Here is a 10000-nt window from a genome sequence, read left to right as displayed (position 1 = left end):
GGTCAGAGAGAGAGAGAGAGAGAGCGCGAGAGAAGGGGGTCAGAGAGAGAGAGAGAGAGAGCGCGAGAGAAGGGGGTCAGAGAGAGAGAGAGAGAGAGAGCGCGAGAGAAGGGGGTCAGAGAGAGAGAGAGAGAGCGCGAGAGAAGGGGGTCAGAGAGAGAGAGAGAGAGCGCGAGAGAAGGAGGTCAGAGAGAGAGAGAGCGAGCGCGAGAGAAGGGGGTCAGAGAGAGAGAGAGAGAGCGCGAGAGAAGGGGGTCAGAGAGAGAGAGAGAGAGCGCGAGAGAAGGGGGTCAGAGAGAGAGAGAGCGAGCGCGAGAGAAGGGGGTCAGAGAGAGAGAGAGCGAGCGCGAGAGAAGGGGGTCAGAGAGAGAGAGAGAGCGAGCGCGAGAGAAGGGGGTCAGAGAGAGAGCGAGCGCGAGAGAAGGGGGTCAGAGAGAGAGAGAGCGCGAGAGAAGGGGGTCAGAGAGAGAGAGAGAGAGCGCGAGAGAAGGGGGTCAGAGAGAGAGAGAGAGAGCGCGAGAGAAGGGGGTCAGAGAGAGAGAGAGAGAGCGCGAGAGAAGGGGGTCAGAGAGAGAGAGAGAGAGCGCGAGAGAAGGGGGTCAGAGAGAGAGAGAGAGAGCGCGAGAGAAGGGGGTCAGAGAGAGAGAGAGAGAGCGCGAGAGAAGGGGGTCAGAGAGAGAGAGAGAGAGCGCGAGAGAAGGGGGTCAGAGAGAGAGAGAGAGAGCGCGAGAGAAGGGGGTCAGAGAGAGAGAGAGAGAGCGCGAGAGAAGGGGGTCAGAGAGAGAGAGAGAGAGCGCGAGAGAAGGGGGTCAGAGAGAGAGAGAGCGCGAGAGAAGGGGGTCAGAGAGAGAGAGAGAGAGCGCGAGAGAAGGGGGTCAGAGAGAGAGAGAGAGCGCGCGAGAGAAGGGGGTCAGAGAGAGAGAGAGAGAGCGCGAGAGAAGGGGGTCAGAGAGAGAGAGAGCGCGAGAGAAGGGGGTCAGAGAGAGAGAGAGCGCGAGAGAAGGGGGTCAGAGAGAGAGAGAGCGCGAGAGAAGGGGGTCAGAGAGAGAGAGAGAGCGCGAGAGAAGGGGGTCAGAGAGAGAGAGAGAGCGCGAGAGAAGGGGGTCAGAGAGAGAGAGAGAGCGCGAGAGAAGGGGGTCAGAGAGAGAGAGAGCGCGAGAGAAGGGGGTCAGAGAGAGAGAGAGCGCGAGAGAAGGGGGTCAGAGAGAGAGAGAGCGCGAGAGAAGGGGGTCAGAGAGAGAGAGAGCGCGAGAGAAGGGGGTCAGAGAGAGAGAGAGCGCGAGAGAAGGGGGTCAGAGAGAGAGAGAGCGCGAGAGAAGGGGGTCAGAGAGAGAGAGAGCGCGAGAGAAGGGGGTCAGAGAGAGAGAGAGAGCGCGAGAGAAGGGGGTCAGAGAGAGAGAGAGAGCGCGAGAGAAGGGGGTCAGAGAGAGAGAGAGAGCGCGAGAGAAGGGGGTCAGAGAGAGAGAGAGCGCGAGAGAAGGGGGTCAGAGAGAGAGAGCGCGAGAGAAGGGGGTCAGAGAGAGAGAGAGCGCGAGAGAAGGGGGTCAGAGAGAGAGAGAGCGCGAGAGAAGGGGGTCAGAGAGAGAGAGAGCGCGAGAGAAGGGGGTCAGAGAGAGAGAGAGCGCGAGAGAAGGGGGTCAGAGAGAGAGAGAGCGCGAGAGAAGGGGGTCAGAGAGAGAGAGAGCGCGAGAGAAGGGGGTCAGAGAGAGAGAGAGCGCGAGAGAAGGGGGTCAGAGAGAGAGAGAGCGCGAGAGAAGGGGGTCAGAGAGAGAGAGAGCGCGAGAGAAGGGGGTCAGAGAGAGAGAGAGCGCGAGAGAAGGGGGTCAGAGAGAGAGAGAGCGCGAGAGAAGGGGGTCAGAGAGAGAGAGAGCGCGAGAGAAGGGGGTCAGAGAGAGAGAGCGCGAGAGAAGGGGGTCAGAGAGAGAGAGAGCGCGAGAGAAGGGGGTCAGAGAGAGAGAGAGCGCGAGAGAAGGGGGTCAGAGAGAGAGAGAGCGCGAGAGAAGGGGTCAGAGAGAGAGAGAGCGCGAGAGAAGGGGTCAGAGAGAGAGAGAGCGCGCGAGAGAAGGGGTCAGAGAGAGAGAGAGAGCGCGAGAGAAGGGGGTCAGAGAGAGAGAGAGCGCGAGAGAAGGGGTCAGAGAGAGAGAGAGCGCGCGAGAGAAGGGGTCAGAGAGAGAGAGAGAGAGAGGGGGTCAGAGAGAGAGAGAGAGAGAGGGGGTCAGAGAGAGAGAGAGAGAGAAGGGGACAGAGAGAGAGAGAAGGGGTCAGAGAGAGAGAGAAGGGGTCAGAGAGAGAGAGAAGGGGTCAGAGAGAGAGAGAAGGGGTCAGAGAGAGAGAGAAGGGGTCAGAGAGAGAGAGAAGGGGTCAGAGAGAGAGAGAAGGGGTCAGAGAGAGAGAGAAGGGGTCAGAGAGAGAGAGAAGGGGTCAGAGAGAGAGAGAAGGGGTCAGAGAGAGAGAGAAGGGGTCAGAGAGAGAGAGAGAGAGAGAGAAGGGGTCAGAGAGAGAGAGAGAGAGAGAGAAGGGGTCAGAGAGAGAGAGAGAGCGAAGGGGGAAAGAGAGCAGGGCGTAGAGAGAGAGAGAGAGAGAAAGGGGGAGAAAGAGAGAGAGAGAGAAAAATGAGGAGTGATAAGAGAGATGAGGGGGGAAAGACGACAGAAAATAAATGATAGGTGAGAGAAGAGCTTTGAACTCATTTGCAGAGCAAACCTATCCTTTCCCAGCCAACACAAAACGAAGAGGCTGCCCAGTGGATGAAGGCCATTCCCCCTCCCCCTGGCCCAGGCCATTCCCCCTCACCCTCCCCCTGGCCCTGGCCCCGGCCCCGGCCCCAGGTCGCCTGCGGGCTCGGAATCTGCTCTCTCACCTTCATCCTCTAACTCCAGCTTCTCCAGCATACCTTCCGCCGAGCCTTGTACCTGGGGGAACAACAGCAATACAGGGAATGGGGTAGAAACAAAAGACAAGATTAAAATCAATAGATAATTTATATAGAGATGTAAATATATATGGTGAACTGTCCGAACGGCACAGGCACTCCTCCCCCCTCAAAGCCTCCCTCCGTCCCTCCACTCGCCGATCCAAATCCCCGATCACCCCGGTGATCGATTGCTTCAGTCTGAGTCCGGGTTTAGCAACGGAGCCGCCCACCCACCAGGAATGGGGGAGGGGGGTGCTATTAGTGAAAAATACACCCCTCCTCTCTCTCCACACAGAAAAGCTGCTTTATGATCAACTCGTCAATACAACAGACATAATTTATTCTGGCGGATTTTGTTCCGTATCTGCGAAAGTTGTCAGAGGAAATGCGAATAAATGCTGTATACAGCGTACCCCCACACCACACACAAAACCAATATTGGAACAGTCCGATTTGCTGCAATCATAATATGAAGGAGATTTTACCTGGATCTCAGTCATTGGGTGTAGACATACACCACAATAAATACATTGCACAACATAAAATACAGTGCACACTGCATTAGAAACATTGTACATTTCACACTGCATTAAATATATGGCACAGCATTAGAAATATTGTACATTGCACACTGCATTAAATATATGGCACAGCATTAGAAATATTGTACATTTCACACTGCATTAAATATATGGCACTGCATTAGAAATATTGTACATTGCACACTGCATTAAATATCTTGTACACTGCATTAAATGCATTGTACAATGTACTACATATATACATAAAAACATTGCATTAGATATGCTTGGATATACATACAGGCTATGCATTAGTTATAGAACGGTTACAACACAGAAGGATGCCATTCAGCCCATCATGTCTGTGCAGACTCAGCAAGAGCAACTCATCTAGTCCCACTCCCTTTTTCCCCCATAGCCCTGCAAATTTTTTCTCTTCAGATAGTTATCCAGTTTTGAAAGCCTCGATTGATTCTGCCTCCACCACACTTTCAGGCAGTGCATTTCAGATTCTAAGCACTCACTGCATAAAAACAATATTCCTCGTGTTGCTGAATCAGTGTCCTCTGGTTCTGAATCCTTCTGCCAATGGAAAGAGTTTCCCTCGACCTACTCTGTCCAGAATTTATTCTTTGAACATAAGAACACAAGAACTAGGAACAGGAGTAGGCAATTCAGAGGCTCGAGCCTGCTCCGTCATTCAGTACAATCATGTCATTCAGTACAATCATGGCTGATCTCATCTCAGCCTCAACTCCACTTTCCTGCCCGTTCTCCATAACCCTTCAACCCTTTAACAATTAAAAATCTGTCTATCTCCTCCTTAAATTTACTCAATGTCCTGACATCAACCGCAGTCTGGGGTAGTGAATTCCACAGACCCCCAACCTCTGAGAGAAGTAATTTCTCCTCATCTCGGTTTTAAATCTGCTACCCCTTATCCTAAAACTATGACCTCTCATTCTAGATTGCCCCACCAGAGGAAACATCATCTCTACATCTACTTTGTCAATCCCCTTAATCCTCTTATATACCTCAATTAAATCTCCTCCCATTCTTCTCAACTGTAGAGAGTAAAGGCCTAAACTGCTCAATCTCTCTTAGATTAGATTAGATTAGAGATACAGCACTGAAACAGGCCCTTCGGCCCACCGAGTCTGTGCCGAACATCAACCACCCATTTATACTAATCCTACACTAATCCCATATTCCCAACAAACGTCCCCACCTGTTCATAAGACATCTCTTCATAAGACAAACCCCTCATCTCTGGAATCAATCTAATGAACATCCTCTGAACTGCTTCTAATGCAACTACATCCCTCCTCAAGTAAGGGGACCAAAACTGTATGCAATACTTCAGGTGCGGTTTCACCAATGCCTTGTACAGTTGCAGCAAGACTTCCCTACTTTTATACTCTATTCCTTTAGCAATAAATGTCAAAATTCCATTTGCCTTCCTTATTACCTGCTGCACCTGCATACTAGTTTTCTGCAATTCATGCACAAGGACACCCATATCCCTCTGCACCGAAGCACTCTGAAGTTTCTCTCCATTTAGATAATAATTTGCCTTTCTATTCTTCCGACCAAAATGGATAACCTCACACTTATCCACGTTAAACTCCATCTGCCAAATTTTGGCCCATTCACCTAACCTATCCATATATGAATAGGGTTGCCAACCCTGCAACACCCTCCTGGAGTCTCCAAAAATTAAAGATACATCTCCTGGACAATGATGCATGAAACCCAGGAGGAAATTCAAAAACGTATTTTAAGAAATGGTGTGGTTTCTCATTTTCATTTGTTACTTATGTTCTTTGGGAATCATCCAATCAGGTAATGAAGAGTGCATTTGCTTTCCAATTGGCGTAGAAAGGTGGTTCTCCGCAGGATGTTGAGCATGGAGGCAAGGCAATTGGAGATGGGGAGGTCATATGAAGAACCAGTTGGCAACCCCAGATGTGGATGACATGGGTAAGGTATTTTTATTACCCATCTCTAGTTGCCCTGAGAGCATTAAGAGTCAATAGATAGAGCTAGTAGGTTTTTACTCATGCAAGCCCACAAAATTATCCATTTATTTAAGTCAATTTTACAACTTGCCAAGGTGTGAACTGAACTCAACCTCTAGGATGCAATAGGCTACAACAGCCTGTATGCATCTGGCCGTTGTATTTAAATATATACAAATACATACTGCATTAGGTATACAGGAAAATGCTCATTTAGATACACATACTGAATTAGATTTTCATACATAAGATGTAAACACACACACACACACAGTATCTGCATTAGGTATACATGCATATTCCATTAAATATATACTATACTGTATTATGCAAAGAAACATGCTGTATTAGATATACACATGGCATTGGAAATATATACAATGCATGAAATACCGATAGAAATCTGTCTGCACCTCAGTCATTGTACTATATATTGCATTAATATGTATATATACTGCATTAGATAATGAGAGGTTCTTGAATTTTGATCACTGTACTACATAAAATATTATATATACTATCTGAATTGGATATTGAATGAGCTGTCAACTACTCAGTCATTGTATTTTATGGATATAGTCTGCATTGAATAGTGTGAACTGCCAGGATAATGAGTGCTGCTTACACCTCAACCAATGTGCCACACAATGCATTCGATAACAAGAGACAGCTGCCATCAGTACCATTTCTATGAAAAAACACAGTATAGGTCAAATAATAGGCGCTTGTGTTTAAACCCTATCTCAAGTCTACATTCCCACAAGGTACCCAGCTGTAAAGCAGCAGAATTACTCTCTGGTGCCATGCAAACAATGTAATACAGACACTACATAAATATAGTCATACCAAGTCTTAAAGACAAGTGACCTTGGGAATGTTGCATATCAAATTTATTTCATATATTTCAAAGCATCACTCACAAAAGTAAAAGCAAAATACTGCAGATGCTGGAGATCTGAAATTAAAACAAGAAATGCTGGAAATACTCAGCAGGTCTGGCAGCATCTGTGGAGAGAGAAGCAGAGTTAACGTTTCAGGTCAGTGACCCTTCATCAGAAGAAAAGTAGGCAGTTTCTTTCAGTGAACCCTCTCACAGACACGCTCTACCACACATCTCACTAACATGTACTTCAAAACAGTATATTTGCAGTCTCACGTAATTAAATGAATGCCGTAAATTGGACTGAATTTCAAGCTACAGCCTAGAGCCACCACAATCCAAGACAGATGCTTCCAACACCCTGTAGCAGCCACAAGCAGCAGAAGCACACAGAGACATCCAACACTCTGTAACTTCAACACTTAAAATACCATACAGTTATTGCCAAAAGTGCAATACCTCACCACTCTGATAAATCGCACACAGATAAATTTGGAGATAATGTTTATAATAAATAGCAATGACATCATCAAATGGCAGGTGTGTTATTCAGGTCTGACAGAAATGAGGATGAACACAAATAAAACTTGGATTTCACTGAATTTACACCCTGGAAAGTACAAAACAATTTCTATTTCCCTACCCTCTTAGAATCACAGAATGTTTACACCACACAAACAGAGCATTCACATCATCAGGTCTGCACCTGTCCATTTCCCTATATGAGCCACCAAGACAATACTCACTTTCCATCTATATGAGCCATTCCCTAAAATTTATACCCTTTAATATTCCTGTCAAGAAACTAAACTTTCTTTACAAAATAATTTGGTTCAAAGGCATGAGGGGTTTTGATAGAGCAAGTAGGGAGAAGCGACTCCCTCTGCAAAGTGGGTCGATAACCAGAAGTCATAGATTTAAATAATTGGTAAAAGAACCAGAGGGGAAATGAGGAGGAATTTCTTCAGACAGAGAGGGTTGTTAAAATAGGGAACACATTACCAGTGTGGTGGAAGCAGATTCCATAGTACCTTTCAAAAGGCAATTTCTTACGTTCTTATAATTGGATATGAACTTGAAGAGAACTAATTTACAGAATTATGGGGAAAAGCTGGGGTGTGGAGATGGTGATGTTGTGGTAATTGTCACTGCAGTAGTAATCCAGAGGCCCAGGCTCAATGCCCTGGGAACACGGGTTCAATTCCCACCATGGTAGCTGGTGGAATTTAAATTCAATTAATTAATTAATAAAACAAATCTGGAGTTGAAAGCTAGTCTCAGTGCTGGTGCCATGAAAACTATCGATTGTCGTAAAAACCCATCTGGTTCACGAATGCCTTTTATGGAAGGAAATCTGCCATCCATACCTGGTCTGGCCTACATGTGATGTGGTCGAATCTTAACTGCCCTCTGAAATGGCCTAGCAGGTGGCTCACACAACCTTCTCAAGGGCTGTTAGGGATGGGCAACAAATGCTGGCCTAGCCAGCGATGCCCACATCACGCGAAATAATTAATTAATTATCTGATCATTATCACATTGCTGTTTGTGGGAGTTTCCTGTGCACAAGTTAGCTGCCACACTTACTACATCACAACAGTGACTACACTTCAAATGTAATTCATTGGCTATAAAGTGGAAAGTCCTACAAGAGGTGGGACGGTACTGACCTTATCCTAGGAAATTAAGCCTGGCAAGTGGTAGAAGTGCCAGTGGGGAAGGATTTCGGGGATAGTGATTATAAGATTTAAGGTAGTTATGGAAAAGGACAAAGAGGGACCTGAAATAAAAGTACTGAATTGGGGGAAGGCCTATTTCAATATAATCAAACAGAATCTGGCCAAAGTGGACTGGGAGCAGCTACTTGTAGGGAAAGTCTACATCAGACCAATGGGAGTCATTCAGAAAGGAAACAGTGAGCATTCAGGTCCAACATGTCCCCGTTAAGGTGAAGAGTAGGACCAACAAGTCCAGGGAACCCTGGATGTCAAAGGATATAGAGGATTGGATCAGCAAAAAAAAAATGGCAGATTCAGAACACTGAAAGCAGCAGAGACCCAGAGGAGTATAAAAGTTGTAGAGGGTACTTAAAAAGGTAATTAGGACAGCAAAGAGGGGACATTAAAAAACACTGGCAGGCAAGATAAAGGCGAATCCCAAGGCGTTTTATAAGTATATTAAGGGCAAGAGGTATAAGCAGGGAAAGACTAGGGACCATTAGGGGACCAAAGTGGCAATCTGTGTGTGGAGCCAGAGGAGACAGGTGAGGTTTTAAATGATTACTTTTCATCTGTATTCACTATGGAGAAGGACAATGTAGATGTAGAGATCAGGGAGGGGGATTGTGATATACTTGAACAAATTAGCACTGAAAGGGAGGAAGTATTAGCTGTTTTAGCGGGCTTAAAGGTAGATAAATCCCCAGGCCCAGATGAGATGTATCCCAGGCTGCTATGTGAGGCAAGGGAGGAGACAGCAGGGGCTCTGACACAAATTTTCAAATCCTCTCTGGCCACAGGAGGTGTACCAGGGGACTGGAGGACAGCAAATGTCGGTACCATTATTCAAGAAGGGTAGCAAGGATAAACCAGGTAATTACAGGCCGGCGAGTCCAACATCAGTGGTAGGGAAACTAATGGGAAAAAATTCTGAAGGGACAGGATTAATCCAGGGATTAATCAGGGATAGTCAACATGACTTTGTCAAGGGGAGATTGTGTCCAACAAACTTGATTGAATTTTGAGGTGGTGACTAGGTGTGTAGATGAGGGTAAGGCAGTTGATGCAGTCTACATTGACTTCAGTAAAGCTTTTGAGAAGATCCGGCATGGGAGATTGGTTAAGAAGGTAAGAGCCCATGGGATCCAGGACAATTTGGATCCAAAATTGGCTTAGTGGAAGGTGATGGTTGAGGGTTGTTTTTGCGAATGGAAGCCTGTGACCAGTGGTATACCACACAGATTGGTGCTGGGACCCTTGCTGTTTTGTAGTGTACATGAATGATTTAGACGTGAATACAGGAGGTATGATCAGTAAGTTTGCAGACAGGAAAATTGGTGGTGTCGTAAATAGTGAGGAGGAAAGCCTTAGATTACAGGACGATATAGATGGGCTGGTAAGTTGGACGGAGCAGTGGCAAATGGAATTTAATCCTGAGAAGTGTGAGGTGATGCATTTTGGGAGGACTAACAAGGCAAGGGAATATACAATGGATGGTAACGCCCTAGGAAGTACAGAGGGTCAGATGGACCTTGGTGTACTTGTCCATTGATCACTGAAGGCAGTAGCACAGGTGGATAAGGTGGTTAGGAAGGCATATGGGATACTTGCCTTTATTAGCTGAGGCATAGAATATAAGAGCAGGAAGGTTATGATGGAGCTGTATAAAATGCTATTTAGGCCACGGCTGGAGTACTGTGTACCATTCTGGTCACCGCACTATAGGAAGGAGTGTGATTGCACTGGAGAGGGTGCAGAGGAGATTCACCAGGATGTTGCCTGGGCTGAAGCATTACAGCTATGAAGATAGACTGGATAGGCTAGGGTTGTTTTCGTTGGAGCAGAGAAGGCTAAGGGGGGGACCTGATCAAGGTATACAAAATTATGAGGGGCATTGATAGGATAGACAGGAAGAAACTTTTTCCCTTAGCGGAGGTGTCAATATCCAA

At 46.7% G+C, this 10000-nt stretch overlaps 1 protein-coding gene across 8 annotated transcripts in view; it reads right to left on the bottom strand.

Moving 5' to 3' along the window:
- Nucleotides 1–10000, bottom strand: part of LOC137350342 (5'-AMP-activated protein kinase subunit gamma-2) — a 510855-nt gene that overhangs the window by 97461 nt on the left and 403394 nt on the right. For all 8 annotated transcript variants that reach the window (XM_068015054.1, XM_068015056.1, XM_068015052.1 and 5 more), the window contains one exon: nt 2861–2912. In XM_068015054.1, the coding sequence (XP_067871155.1) occupies nt 2861–2912 (52 nt within the window). The remainder of the gene's footprint in view (nt 1–2860; nt 2913–10000) is intronic.

Source organism: Heterodontus francisci, chromosome 2 (assembly GCF_036365525.1).
Source record: "Heterodontus francisci isolate sHetFra1 chromosome 2, sHetFra1.hap1, whole genome shotgun sequence".
Lineage (NCBI taxonomy): Eukaryota > Metazoa > Chordata > Chondrichthyes > Heterodontiformes > Heterodontidae > Heterodontus > Heterodontus francisci.
Note: the sequence above shows the minus strand (reverse complement) of the source record. Positions and strands in the feature narration are given on the sequence as shown.